This window comes from Neomonachus schauinslandi, chromosome 1 (assembly GCF_002201575.2).
Source record: "Neomonachus schauinslandi chromosome 1, ASM220157v2, whole genome shotgun sequence".
Lineage (NCBI taxonomy): Eukaryota > Metazoa > Chordata > Mammalia > Carnivora > Phocidae > Neomonachus > Neomonachus schauinslandi.
The window spans coordinates 46,834,877-46,850,707 of NC_058403.1; the positions used below are offsets into that span (position 1 = coordinate 46,834,877).

At 39.6% G+C, this 15,831-nt stretch overlaps 1 protein-coding gene and 1 pseudogene across 2 annotated transcripts in view; one reads left to right on the forward strand and one right to left on the reverse strand.

Annotated features, from left to right (window-relative positions):
- TMEM45A (transmembrane protein 45A) overlaps positions 1 to 5,820 on the forward strand; it is a 54,498-nt gene extending 48,678 nt beyond the window's left edge. For both annotated transcript variants that reach the window (XM_021692452.2, XM_021692453.2), the window contains exons 5-6: positions 539 to 684; positions 5,307 to 5,820. In XM_021692452.2, coding sequence (XP_021548127.1) covers positions 539 to 684; positions 5,307 to 5,400 — 240 coding nt within the window. In that variant the 3' untranslated portion in view covers positions 5,401 to 5,820. The remainder of the gene's footprint in view (positions 1 to 538; positions 685 to 5,306) is intronic.
- Positions 5,821 to 11,262: 5,442 nt separating this feature from the next.
- On the reverse strand, positions 11,263 to 12,467 carry LOC110582696 (annotated as a pseudogene).
- Positions 12,468 to 15,831: the final 3,364 nt, after the last annotated feature.

Genomic DNA, 15,831 nt, shown 5'->3' on the forward strand with positions numbered 1-15,831 from the left:
TTCTATATATAAGATTATATAATCTGTGAATATAGATAGTTTCACTTCTTCCTTTAGAATCTGGATACCCTTTATTTATTTTACTTGACTAATTTTTGGCTAGAAATTCCTAGTGAATAGAAGTGGTGAATCCAACACCCTCCTCTTGTTGCTGATCTTAGGGGCAAAGCTTTCAGTCTTTGATCATTGAATATAATGTTAGCTGTGAACATTTATTTATTTTAAAACCTCTTTATACTCTAATTTTGAAATAACTGTGTGAAACTGCACAACTTAGAAACCTGACACATTCTCTGAAAGTCCACTAAACCACAGAGATGATGCCTATTCATATTTTGAAAATGTCTCTTCAATGTCCTTAACATTTTTTTAAAAAAAATATGACCTGGTAGATACTATCTGATGTCTTATCTGTAGCATCTCAGATAATTGGAGTTACTTTAGCTAAGATTAATCTTAGAACCAAACATTTTGAAATGTACTATCTTTGGGAATGTGGCTGATTATTTTAATATGTGCTTTTTGTTTTAAATTACAGATTGGTTTTGTCCTTTATCCCCCCAGTGGAGGTCCTGCATGGGATGCAATGGATCATGACAACATTATGTTTCTTACCATATGCTTTTGTTGGCATTATGCATTAAGCATTATCATCGTTGGAATGATTTATGCCTTTGTCACTTGGTAAGTTAGTGATTTTTTGTTCACATAAGTTCTCTTCCTTGGTATCTGATCATCAAGACTCGAAAGTATTGAACTTTAAATTCAAAGAGGAACTTCATTCCTTAGTATTCCACAAGACAGGGTAATGTAGCAGAAAATTATCTGCAAACCCAGAGGGTCCCCCTCGAAAGAATAAATGCTGGCTTAAAGTTAGACTCCCTCAACAGTGTCTCAGCTGTGTCTCTAACCTATGTGTTACCCTTCAACACCCTTTTCTGTGCCTTCATGTCTTTGCATATGCTGTCTCCTTTTCCAGATGGTCCTCTCCATACTTGCAATGAGCCCTTCATTTGCCCACATGTACATCAATCATAGCAATTCACAAGCTTGGTGTCATTTTTTGACCAATATTTATGTCTCCCATTAAATTTGAGTATATGATTAATTTGACATTTACTCTAATATTTCTAAAAGTAAGATTCAGTTGAAAAATCATGTTTTTAGACCCTGATACAATGTTTCACAGTAGATGAAGAGCAATATAACAGATTGATAAAACACATATTCCTAATTCTGCTACCTATCAGCTGTATGACTTTGGGCAAATTATGTAACCACATTAAGTCTCAGTTTTATTGTTTACAAAATGGGAATAATAATAGTACCTAAATGAGATACGTATTTAAACTGTTTAGGACATAATAAAGGCACAGCGGAAGTTCTTCTTCTTCTTCTTCTTGTTAGTTTTCTTGTTCTCCTCCCCCTCCTCCTTCTTCTGTATCACAAAATGCATAAGGTATAGACCCTAAGGGGGAGAGATAGACAATTGAAATACAATGCAATAGGTGGAAATAGTAGAACAAAGCACTATTGGAGCCCAGAGGAGGCTTCCTCGCAGTTGAGAATTAAGCTTCAGCTTGAAGGATCAAAAGGAATAGAAAGAGCTGAACATGGTTCCTGTCTTTAAGGTAGCTAATACCAAACCACAGTGGGTCTGGCTGGTCCCAACTACTAGGCATGCAGGCTCCACACTTAATTCTTCAGACTTCAGTGTTTACCTAAATGTTCTATATCTGCAGGCTTCATTTTTGTGGCCATGAGCTACTTGACTATATGGTTATTGAGCACTTGACATGTGCCTAGTGCCACATTAATTTTAATTAATTTAAATATCTGTAAATGTATAGTGACTACCATATTGGGCAGTATGCATCTAGTAGGTTCTCTAGACTTCTAAAATATGGTAGCTGCTTCTAGGCCCAGTGGGGTCTCATCCTCTTCAAAAACTAGCTTTCTACTCTTCTCTCTTGCTTTGTGCTTCTCTGAGCTTCACTGCTGAAGCAGCTTTGGTGCTGGGTCTCTGAGTAAGAGAACGATTTCCTTGTCTAGCTCCTGATGTCTCTGCTAGGCTTTGGGTCAGCTTACTTTGATCTGTAGTTACCTCCTTCTAGGGGTCTAAGTGCTTTGGGTACTGGGAGATTCTAGCTTCTCATTGACTGATTTCTATTAGTCCTATTTCATTCCTCCAAAGCATGCAGATGGCTGTTAAGACTGGCTCTGCCATTAAGTGAAACTTGGTTTCTTCCTCTGTTGTTCTAGGCTGACATCTGGGCCTCACCTCCTTAGGGGCTGGGCAACCTCCGAGAATAATGGCAACATTCAAGGAGCCTCTCTAGCTCACATCAGCTCCCTTCCAGAGCCAAAAGAAGACTACTGTCTCTTCCTGTTTCAAAAAGCTTCAGACCTCTCTTATCCACTTACAGTTTTCTAGATGTCTTTTTCAACCTTTACCTTTTGGGCCACTTAGTCCACTCTACTTGGCATATCCAAATTAAATGCCCATCTCTTCTATGAAAACTTCTGTGACAATTCTAGCCCTCATCTCCCTTCAGGAGTTTGTATAGTATTTTAGTCACTACTACCCATTTTAGCAATTGCGATCTATCTTTACTATCAGCTTACTTCAGCCTGATCTGCTAGCTAGATTGTATCACCCTTAGGAAAATACCCTTTTTATATTTGCACAGCTCCTGGCATGCTGTCAGGCGTGTTTTAATAGATCTGCTTCAGAGTTACATGAATATGCGCTTTGTTTGTTTGGAAATCATGTTTCAGATGCTTTCCAGTCTTGCTCTCATAGTGCTCTTGGAAGTATAAGAACAAGAGCTCATGATGTGAGGTATGTTGATATAAACTTAAGCAATAGCTTAAAAAATGTCATGAAGATTCAGTACTGACTTTCAGTGAGGTCACATGGCAGGCTAATTCAGTTCTCTAATCATAAGGAGTTTTGACAATCTATTTTTCAGGGTTTGACTGGAGTAGTTTGTAATTCAGTCACAGGTGATGGATTTTCAGGACATTATGTCAGAATATGTTTGACAAAGTGCAAAGATCACCATGGAAACAAAACTAGGTTATGGAACCACAACCCCCCAAATCTCAGAAAAGTGAAGTTCTACTTCCCAGCTTTCCAGAATAATGGTGCAAAGATTGCCTCAATCAGCCTCATAAATTTCCAGAATAATGGTTCAAAGATTGCCTCATTCAGACCCATACCTGCAGTTCTGAAATGACATTCATAGGAGAGACTTATCTGTTTGGAAATTTTATTAGATATTCTACTATATTTCATATTTAAATACCACTATTTATAGAATTATTTCAAAAGCCCCTCTCTATGGGTCGAGAAATATGCCCACTTTCAGGTTGGTTTCCTAAGCAATAATTCAGGTGACTCATTTTGAAGAACAAAATAGAGATGACCAAATTCCAGGAAAATGAGGTTTGCCTTCTGGAAGTTTGATTTCCAGATGGACTGTGGAAGTACACCCAGAGTCTCAGCTCTGCTCTTTTTCTTATTAATCGAAGAAAACCTATGAGAGCAAAACCTCAGACACATCCTAACCTTAGTATCCTGGACAAACATCATTCCAGGAACTAGCAATTATTTGCACTTCTTTATCATTCCAGCCTTGAATCTGTCTCCAGCGCCCATTTATGCATGTGCCAATACCTAGGGCTACAGGGTGCAGATAGAGCCTGAACATGCCTCAGCTGGGTAGCTTGTAGAAACAGCAGACACAGCCCAGGAAAGAGGAGTGGGAAACAGGAAGAGTCACTAGGGTCTGGGTTAACAATTAATTTGTAATAAGTAGCCATGTGTTTGTTTTATTTTCCACATGAGCCATCAGGAATGAATCTAATTAATGAATTAACAGTTAATCCATTTCATTTAGCACGTATTGAGGTTGTGCAATGTAGATATAACTGTGTGGATCTAAAATATGACACAAACACTGTCCCAGGCTTTAAATTATTTAAGCCTATTAGCCTTTTGCAAGAATAGTGCCTTGAAGAGCTGAGGACATTGGGATCAACATCAATAGTCAATAATCAAGGCAAATTATTTTGATTGGTTTCCTTGATCTTGATGAGTCAATAGTTGTTATTGGTACTACTCAGTTGTTGTATATTGGAGGAGTTAATGCTGAGTTGAAAGTGACTGAAGAATTAACCTCTACGAATAAGTGAGTGATATGGGCTCCTGGCAGATTGTTCCGAAGGACATTGATTCATCAGATGTGTGTTGAGCCACTGTTATGCACCAGATGCTGTTCTAGACTCTGGCTAACATTAAGGCACTAAATAAGATAAGGTCTTTGCTCTTATGAAGCTTTTATTCTAGTGGGATCCAGAGCACAAGTAAAGTCATTGCATATTTATGGGGGCAAGCCTTCACTGGAAGAAGAGAGGCAGAAAATAGGGGATGCAGATAGACTGGTGAAGTTTTTCACAAAATGAGAATGATTTTGATGATTTGGTGTATCAAATTTGTTTGTGTATTCCTATGTACTTTTGGAATTTAACTATATTTTATCAATATAGTCATAGTACAATGTCTTTATGAATAATCATGCACAGGAAAAGCTTTGCTTAGTTTTTATTACATCAGGGAAGTGGAGAGTCTGCTGAGTTTCTGCCACTAAGAATCTTCATATCTTCCAGCATCAAAAATTATATTGCTGCTTACCCCTAGACCTACAGATCTCTTAATCTATGAAAATAATCACAAAGGTGGAGGGCACTTCTTCCAACTTCTTATTTCATCATGGATCACTACATGGACCATCACATGCAGTTGAGCAGTTCATGGCCTGCACAAAAGCACCCCTCTGAAGGCACAAGTTGGGACAGGCTTGACATGGGGCTTGACATGGGGAAGGAGATGCCTTTATGCACTTCCTTTACAAGAGAGGGCTCCTTTTTGCAATACATAGCTAGGTGTGGACTTGATGGAAAAGCTCTAGGCTGAGCTCGGTTTCATCTGGGCTTGCTGCAGCCCAGAGGTTCTCTTGTTTGTTTTAGAAATGATCAAAGCTATGAATAATTAGGCATTCTCTGATGCCTAATTAAACAATCATGTTATACATTTAAAAATTGTATTGTATCTGTATACTTATACCCTGCTTTAATCCACAAAAATTTTTCAGGTAGCTCCAAAGCCAAATAAAAGTGATTTTCTTTTTTTGGATTGCCTCTCCCATTTGCACAGATAATTCGGAGTTTGTTGAATTATAGATACACATTGTTCTGGGTTTTTATTAAACAGCATAACTTGAGATGCCTTTCATTCTCCTCAGGTTGGTTAAATCTCGACTTCAGAGGTTCTGCCCTTCAGAAGTTGGACTCCTGAAAAATGTTGAACGAGAACAAGAATCAGAAGAAGAGATGTGATTTTGATGGGCATTTAGTCTTTCTGGATGAACTTCTCTTTTTTGGATTATTTTTGTTCATGGTTTTGTTTTTTGACCTTTTGCTTGGAGAACAGGTGGCTGAGGATGATTCTTGGTATATTGTTTGTATTTCCAATTTGGTTAAAGTATTTGAATTCAAATATTTTATTTTTAGGTTTGTAAGTACTTTGGATGATAAATGCATTTTGCACATCAGTCATGGTATTTGGGGCCTGGAGCAACTATTCCCAGATCATTTAAAGTTAACATCCACGCTAAGAAAAATGTTTTATTTGCCTTATACATATGCTCAAGGTGTCTGGGCTTACTACCATTTGTAACTCATTAAACATTGAATTACACTTGTTTATCTTGTTGCTGCAATGAGAAATAAATGAATGCAAAAACCTTGGTACAGACACCTCAAGTTCTTTTGTTGTTGTTTTGTTTTGTTTTACATTTTCATTATTTGTTTTCTTTCTTTATTTACATTCAATTAGCCAACATATAGTACATCATTCGTTTCAGATGTAGAGTTCAATAATTCATCAATTGCATGTAACACCCAATGCTCATCACATCACATGCCCTCCTTAATGCTCATCACCCAGTTATCCCATCCCCCCACCTACCTCCCCTCCAGCAACCCTCAGTTTGTTTCCTGTAGTTAAGAGTCTCTCATGGTGGGGCGCCTGGGTGGCTCAGTCATTAAGCGTCTGCCTTCGGCTCAGATCATGGTCCCAGAGTCCTGGGATCGGGCCCCGCATCGGGCTCCCTGCTCCGCGGGAAGGCTGCTTCTCCCTCTCCCACTCCCGCTGCTTGTGTTCCCTCTCTCGCTGTATCTCTCTCTGTCAAATAAATAAAATCTTTAAAAAAAAAAAAAAAGAGTCTCTCATGGTTTGTCTTTCTCTCTGATGACTTCCCATTCGGTTTTCCCTCCCTTCCTCTATGATCTTCTGCGCTGTTTTTAGCAGCAATGTCCACAATAGCCAAACTGTGGAAAGAGCCAAGATGTCCATCGACAGATGAATGGATAAAGATGTGGTACATATATACAATGGAATATTAGCCATCAGGAAGGATGAATACTTACCGTTTACATCAATGTGGTTGGAACTGGAGGGTATTATGCTAAGTGAAATAAGTCAATCAGAGAAAGACAATTATCATATGGTTTCACTCATATGTTTTTTTTAATTCAACTGCACCTCACCCTTGCATCATGAAGAAGGAGCAGTGTGACAAATTCCTTTTTGTGAGACATCTCCTTCTGAGTTGTACCTGAGTTGTCCCCTGAGAAAAGTACCTGAGTTGTCCCCTGAGTTGTCCCCTGAGAAAAGTAAGCCAGCAGTCGTCCTGAGTTGTGCAGTCTTTTAGAGAAGACAAACAAATGATCCCTAGGACACATGGATGCAAAGCCATGAGAGATTGGGAAGGGGGAGTTATGATGTCATCTATAGAGTAAAAAGTCATCACCACAGCATAGGATGGCCACCATACTGTCCCCTCTGCTGAAATAATGGAGGGGTTAAAATAAGGAAAAGTATTTTATGGATTACCTGGGTAAAAAGTCAGAGCTCTTACCTAGTCTTACACTAAGTAACACTTAGTGGAGAGTCAAGAAATCTTATTTCTAATTCTGGCTCTACAATTAACCATCCTCCAGGACTTTAGCAATCACCATGTCCTCTCTAAAGTAAGGGAATTGAACTGGATGAGGCACTCTCTGGCTGTCACATTTTATGAATCTAGAATCTCTGAGACAAAGTGAAGCCAATGACAGCTGATTTAGTACCATGTTAGTCGGAAGGGCCTATCTCTGTCGTGACAGCAAAGGTAAGGAGGGCTTCAGGAATCCTCGAGGGCTGATTGACTATAGAAGAAAGGAAGCAGCCTCATGGGCAGCTGGAGGTGAAATGTGGGCAATTAAATCCTGAAGCTCCATGGCATTGCAGAAGCGCTCACAAATCCAGAAGCCTAACCCAGTCTGGTATTATCACAGTGATACTGAAGAGGGAAGTGAGTAGATTTTTTAGGCCAAAGAACTAGACACATTCCTTTTTTTTTTTTTTTTTTTTTATATAAGGGTTGGAAAAAACTGATGTGGGTGCCTAAAGCCACCTATTTGAATAATATAGGCCTCTATTTGAATAATATGATAAACCTGAGTGCACTTCTGGCATATGAAATGCCCACATGCCTGTGATGTTGGCATGTGATTATGGCATTCTGCCCCATGCATGTCCCATATCTTTCCTAGTCCAGCAAGCTTCTATAACTTTGGCAAGTTGTGTTTCAAAAGAGTGAGCTGTAAAGTAAAGAAACTCTTACATAACTCAGCCCAGTATCAACATTGGCTGTTGATAGGACACCAACTCTTCAGTGATTTCTGTAACTTCCAGTCTCCTTTGCTTGGGAAATGCTCAGTGCAGCCTCAACTACATTACCTTCCAGCTCATTGTTGAAATGGGAGGTTGGGTCATGACCATTATCCCTGAGATCATGACCTGAGCTGAAATCAAGAGTTGGAGGCCTACCTGACTGAGCCACGCAGTGGCCCCAAAGCGTAAGTGCTCTTAAATGTTTTGCTACAGTGTGTAAACTTAGTGAGATTTCAACTTAAAATCACAAGCCTGAATCTGTTACTCAATTAAACATTTATAAATTAGACCTACAAGACTAATCAACATAGACAAAATTATTTTCAAAATTATAGATACCTAAAATGCTACACATGTATAATTTCTTAACACAAAAATATCATTATGAGTTTGATTCTCTTAAACATTACTGTACTTAATTGTAACTCTTCCCACGATAAAATAGGCTTACTGTTAAGGAAGTGATTTATTTATGACAGGCAATGTTGGGAAATACCTAGTCTGTTCCTTGAGCTCTTGGACCCAGATACTGAATGGAACAGGATTCTTGACGGTGAGCCTAATGGCACATGCTGAATCCTGTTATTTATGGTCACTCTATCAGACTCTCCACACAAGCTGTCTCTTGGCCTTTTAAAGCACAGGGAAGGCACCATCCTGAGCTGGAGTCCCCCTTAAAATTATCTGTCTTTTCCACCTACTCATGAAAATCTGCCGCCCTCGGCTAGGCTGTTATGCCACTTGATGGACTTTCATTATTCTTTAGCTCCAAAGATATTTAAATATATTTCCTTCTAAGTATAAAGACTTCTGAACTTGATGTTATCCTGCACTTTTTTTTCCCATATATTTCCTATTGGATAAGACTCCACAATTTTTACAGATATTAAGGTGATAGTTTAATGAATTCTAGGTCACTTTCTTTTAAAGGTAATTCCAACCAACAGCTCTGAGATTAGATGTCAGTATTTTTGTGTGTCTGAAGCTAAAATACATACAGATTCCAAAATATATAGACATAAGCTCGTCTGAGTATACAAGAGGCTTAGCAATTTAAAATGGAACTCTCTCCTCTGGTGAGAAACTGCCCCGGGTTCCTTTGCCTCTTAGATCCATTCTAAGTTAATTAGCATCATGTTTTAATTAAATTAATGACTATTTAATCATTTCACTTGAGCGTAATTCACTATGCAGTTATGCTGTCATACTGTCCAATAAAACCCTTGGACCGTCAGGTTGACTTGTTTTCTGTTCCCCCAAATATGTTTAATTTCCATATCTATGTTGTATTTATTAACTAGCCTACCTCCCTGGCTCTTTGCAGCCTAACTTCTGGAGATTCTTTAAGGCTCAGTTCAAAACCTTTTCTACTGCTTCATCCCACTCTTCTCTGCCTGTGAACTCACACAGCACTAAATCCAGAGTGACATCGGATCATATTCCATCCAGTCCTGTAGTTATCTTTTTTTTTTTAAAGATTTTATTTATTTATTTGACACAGACAGAGAGAGAGCGAGCGCAAGAAGGAGGAGCAGCAGAGGGAGAAGCAGGCTTCCTCCCGAGCAGGGATCCTGATGCAGGGTTCGATTCCAGGTCCTTGGGATCATGACCTGAGCTGAAGGCAGATGCTTAACTGACTGAGCCACCCAGGTGCCCCAGCTGTAGTTATCTTTATACATAAATTCTTCCTTCTTAGTGTTTTACAATCCCCTAAAGACAATTATTTTTTTGTGTGTTTAAAAACATGGACATTTATTATTATAAAATCAACTGGCTTAATTAAAAAAGCATTATATTTCTATTGGGATTTCATCAAGATAAAAAGCTTTTGCACAGCAAAAGAAACAGTCAACAAAACCAAAAGACAACCGACAGAATGGGAGAAGATATTTGCAAATGACATATCAGATAAAGGGCTAGTATCCAAAATCTATAAAGAACTTATCAAACTCAACACCCAAGGAACAAATGATCCAATCAAGAAATGGGCAGAAGACATGAACAGACATTTTTCCAAAGAAGACATCCAAATGGCCAACAGACCCATGAAAAAGTGCTCAACATCACTCGGCATCAGGGAAATCCAAATCAAAACCTTAATGAGATACCACCTCACACCAGTCAGAATGGCTAAAATTAACAAGTCAGGAAACGACAGATGTTGGTGGGGATGTGGAGAAAGGGGAATCCTCCTACACTGATGGTGGGAATGCAAGCTGGTGCAGCCACTCTGGAAAACAGTATGGAGGTTCCTCAAAAAGTTGAAAATAGAGCTACCATATGACCCAGCAATTGCACTACTGGGTATTTACCCCAAAGATACAAATGTAGGGATCCGAAGGGGTACATGCACCCCGATGTTTATAGCAGCAATGTCCACAATAGCCAAACTATGGAAAGAGCCAAGGTGTCCATCGACAGATGAATGGATAAAGAAGATGTGGTATATATATATATAATGGAATATTATGCAGCCATCAAAAGGAATGAAATCTTGCCATTTGCAACGATGTGGATGGAATTGGAGGGTATTATGCTGAGTGAAATAAGTCAGTCAGAGAAAGACATGTATCATATGAACTCACTGATATGAGGAATTCTTAATTTCAGGAAACAAACTGAGGGTTGCTGGAGTGGTGGGGGGTGGGAGGCATGGGGTGGCTGGGTGATAGACACTGGGGAGTGTATGTGCTATGGTGAGTGCTGTGAATTGTGTAAGACTGTTGAATCACAGAACTGTACCTCTGAAACAATACATTATATGTTAAAAAAAAAAAAAAGGTAGTAGGAAGGGAAAAATGAAGGGGGGGAAATCGGAGGAGGAGACGAACCATGAGAGATGATGGACTCTGAGAAACAAACTGAGGGTTCTAGAGGGGAGGGGGTGGGGGGAGGGGTTAGCCTGGTGATGGGTATTAAAGAGGGCACGTACTGAATGGAGCACTGGGTGTTATACGCAAACAATGAATCATGGAACACTACATCAAAAACTAATGATGTAATGTATGGTGATTAACATAACATAATAAAATAAAATAAATAAAGTAAAAAAAAGCATTATATTTAAGGATAATTTAATACACATGCATGCTAAAATAAACATAAATTATGATTCTTTTGAGTGCAAACAAGTGGTTACCCAAAGGAGAAACAAGACCTCCTTAATAGTTGTAATAAAACCTATCCCTGCAAAGTTAGGAGGTATTACACAAAAGTATTTATATTGTGTTCTTCTACTACTCCTCCTGCTTGCTTTTAAAGAATCAGAATTTAAACAGAATATGAAAAAATCAATTATAAATAAATATAAAAATATGCCTGTATAAGATTTTTATTGAAGACATGATTATCATCGTATAAATGCCTAAATGTGAGACCATAAATAAAGTAAAATGTTGAAGGACTCCGTTTTCTCAATTTTAGAAAAAGGGAATTTTCTGAAGACAAATGTTTGAAGTTAAAGTACAAAGACGTCACTGATTTCACACACTGGTATCATCAACAGATTGTGATGAATCCAACAGATTGGATTTCATCACAAGAATCCAGCTTTCTTGATTCCAGGAGACTAACCATACAGAAGGTTTTACTCGTTCAATATGTCCGTGAAGATCTGAAACCCTGAAACTGGTACATTTCTTCTAACCATAAAGGCGCAGGCAAGGTAGAGATTATGGAGTCAGCCTGAATGAGTTGGTGATCTTTACTAAAGGCATCTGAAAACATCTGATGGAGCCTTCAGGTAGGAATGTGAACATTTGCTAGCATATATAGAGGTGTTAGGCTTGACACAAGATAAGGCACTTCAGGAAAAGTAACTAAGTTCAGGCTGATTTCATTAAGGTCCAAAGGGACCCTTCAAGTCTTGCAGAGCTTCTTAGGTTCGGCAGCAAATTTGCCACAATGGGGTTCATTGCATCCAAGGGCTTCTGGTGCCACTTTTCAAAAAGCCCTGGTACTTGAAGTAACCAGACTCTGGCTTTATTGTTGTACTCAGCTTTCCAGAATTCACCATGAGGTCAATCTTGCTAATGATGTCAAATAAAGATTAGTTGTCAGTGGGCACCACACAGTCTGCATGCTCATTAAGTCCCTTCATTGCCGAGATGCTATTATAAGGCAAGGTTATGACATCATCCTCTTCAGAAGGATAAATTGAAGTCATGAATCTGTATAGTTCCGGGAATTCACCCTCAAGCACCTTCAAGAGAAATGTGTCAAGTCCAGATCCTGTTCCTCCTCCCGTGGAATGTGTAATAAAAAAACACTGCAAACAATCACAGGGCTCTGCCAACTTTCTGAGCTTCTCTAGAATCTGTTCTTCATAAAGACTGCCAAAAACTTGGTGACCCACAGCCCAATTATTCCTTGAGCCAGAAATATCGGCGATGAGCTCCTTGCTATCAAACACATCTCTCAATGGGCCCTGCAGAATTTCATTTACTACTCTTTTCTCCACGTCAATCAAGATAGCTGATGCATTCAAAGAACAAATTTTCCCCTTGGAAATACTGTCACTGTCACCAGCCACTCTGGTATCCACATTTCTAAGGAAGCTGTTTATTGCCTCATTATAAATTCCTTTCTGGTTGGCCTTGGCATGCTCCCTTAGTGCCAGATCCCGGAAGCAGCAGCCCATCTGGTGTCCACACCAGCTGACCAGCATGACTACCACCGACTGGGTCATGCTGCGGCATGGCGAGACCAGGGCACTGGGGAGCCCGTGCCTGGTTTCCTACTTCCAGCCTGGCCCAGCCCACCAGCTCAACCATACTTCTTTTGTCTCTGCTGTAACGCCTAAGGAATCCTTCTCAACTTGTAGCATTGGAAAGTGAGCCATAGGAACAGAATAATGAGAGAAAAATCAAAGGAAGATATTATTTAGAGAAAAGAGGTCTTAAAAGGTTGTCTATAGGTGAAGACTTGGGGACCAGAGAGTTAGTGATTTGTCCAAGATCATGCAGTCAATTAGTGGCTGAGCCCATGCTGGAATATAAGACTTCTGACACCAAAATTTGGGGCTCTTTCCACTTGAGAGGTGACACGACTGCATAATGAATAGGTCAGTTCTTTCTTAGATGGACCTGACTCATTCTAAAGACCATCTGCCCCCATCCCTTCTCCCCACACAGCTTCTGTTCAAGTATCTGGCCAGACACTGTCTTAGTCAGTTTGGGCTGCTATAACAGAGCACCATAGACTGCGTGGTGTGAACAACAAACATTTATTTCTTATGGTTCTGGAGGGTGGGAAGTCCAAGATCAAGAAACCAGCAGACCTGGTGTTTGGTGAAGGCCTTTCTGGTTTGCAGACTGTCTTGTATCCTCATGTGCAGAGACAGATTGTCTCCCTCCAGTATCTTCTTTACAAGGAAATTAATCCCAGCATGAGAGCCCCTCTCTGATTATCTGATTACCTTCCAAAGGCCTCACTTCCAAATACAATCACATTGGGGATTAGACTGGATGAATGGCCAAGTACTGAATATACCGTGTAATAAACAGCAGAAATGACAATAGCAACGATGCTACCCTCTAGTGGCAGAGCGTGGCAACACAACTCATAAGACAAAGTACCAGGGTCACATCCTAAAAGAATGAGTCAGACCACAAACACTGTTAGAGGTAGAGTTTGGGTTATTTTTTAAAATCTTAATTTTAAAAAACTTTAAAATTTTTAAAAAACTAATACATCTATGACCTTAACTGGCACTTAAACTTAACATCAGTTTGAAGCTTAATGTTTTAGTCTTCAAAATAAGGCATGTATTTGAACTGGAAAATGTACGCTGAGCATAATATGGCAAATGCCAGGGATGAAAATATTATCTCTCCCAAGTTCTATTACCAGCTATAAAATATAGTCACCTTATTGAGAAACCTGCTGATAACTTGGCTTAGTTAATACATTTATGCTGTTTTATGGTCCCACACAGGTTGGCAAGTTTCCTTAACTGGTCTTTTTTTTTTTTAATATATATATATTTTTTATTTGAGAGAGAGAGAGAGAATGAGAGACAGAGAGCACGAGAGGGAAGAGGGCAGAGGGAGAAGCAGACCCCCCGCTGAGCAGGGAGCCCGATGCGGGACTCGATCCTGGGACTCCAGGATCATGACCTGAGCCGAAGGCAGTCGCTTAACCAACTGAGCCACCCAGGCGCCCCTTCTTAACTGGTCTTTTTGTCATTCATTCCAATATTCCTCAGATAGGAATGTAGAGTAAACACTTGTGGAGTAAATCATTTACCAACTAGTGACTTCTGCATTATTATCTTTGATGTGCTTTAACATCTTACATACCTGTTCTTTAACTAGATCACAAACTCCTTGAGTATCATACGCTATTATTAAGCTTTCCGGGGATTATGGGTCTTATCTAGAAAGTGCATGGTGTCTGTTGCAAAGTGGTTCCTGTATTATTCAGGATTCTCCAGAAACAAAACCAAAAAAAGTTATATACGCCAATTAATTTAACAATTAATTAATAATCATTAATTAAATATTAATAATAAAAATAATTATACTAAATGGAGAGATTTAGGATCCAGAATACTATCTTTTTTTTTAAAGATTTTATTTATTTATTTGAGAGAGAGAGAATGAGAGACAGAGAGCATGAGAGGGAGGAGGGTCAGAGGGAGAAGCAGACTCCCTGCCAAACAGGGAGCCCGATGCGGGACTCGATCCTGTGACTCCAGGATCATGACCTGAGCCGAAGGCAGTCGCTTAACCGACTGAGCCACCCAGGCGCCCCAGAATACTATCTTGTCAAGATAAAAATAGTGGGATTTGGGTGCCTGGGTGGCTCAGTCGGTTAAGCGTTTGCCTTCAGCTCAGGTCATGATCCCAGGGTCCTGGGACTGAGTCCCACATCGGGCTCCCTGCTCAGCGGTGAGTCTGCTCTTCCCTCTGCCCCTCCCTTGTGCTTTCTCTCTCCCTCTCCCTCTCAAATAAATAAATAAAATCTTTTTAAAAAATAAAAATATTATACGCAATGAATCATGGAATACTATATCAAAATCTAATGATGTAATGTATGGTGATTAACATAACATAATAAAATTTAAAAAAAATAAAAATAGGGCGCCTGGGTGGCTCAGTTGGTTAAGCGACTGCCTTCGGCTCAGGTCATGATCCTGGAGTCCCTGGATCGAGTCCCGCATCGGGCTCCCTGCTCCGCAGGGAGTCTGCTTCTCCCTCTGACCCTCCTCCCTCTCATGCTCTCTGTATCTCATTCTCTCTGTCTCAAATAAATAAAATCTTTAAAAAAAATAAATAAATAAATAAAAATAAAAATGGTGGGATTTTATGCAGGACATGGAAAATACCAAGTCATCTCACCTCAGATAAGCTTATGATTTCATACTGCTATTTTCAGAAGGACTAGTGTTCACATGGGACTAGCGTTTCTTGGCTGAGGCTCTTTTTTACTTACTGTAAATTTTGGGTCTGCATTTCACCTGGATGAGGCTTTTTAGAAAGGAAAGAAGAAAATTAAACTATTTCCTACACTACGTCTCTCAAATGACCCATACTTGACCAATTCTTTCCTCTTTCAATCTGAACCACACACCTGTGGCTAGCAGCTCAGATTTGGGGGATATAAAAGGGAAGGAATAAAAGAGGGGAAAATGGGAAAAGAAACATAAGGGAACAAGTCAGAAGAGATGAGGAGAGGAATTGAAGTTCTCTGGAGCATGATGCAGAAGTAAACTTCAAACGAAAAAAGAATTTGAGGGCTCCTTTTCTTTCATCTCTTGTAGCACAGAGAGATTAATTCAGAGTTACATTAATCAGAGTCCAGCATCTTCTGTGGACACATACTTTAGTTTCATAGGCACCAAACTTCTGCTAGTGTTAAGTGAATTACTTTCACAAAATGATGCTGGTTTTTCCTCTATGGAGCAATCAGTCCTCAAGACCCTCAAGAGCCTCAAGATCTAGAACACCCGGGTCTGGAGAACATAGGAGGCACCTGAAGAACCAAGGCATCTAGAGGAGAGGAAAGTGGAAAGGCACAAAGAAAGGCCAGTGAGCGAGTGACTTCCCCTT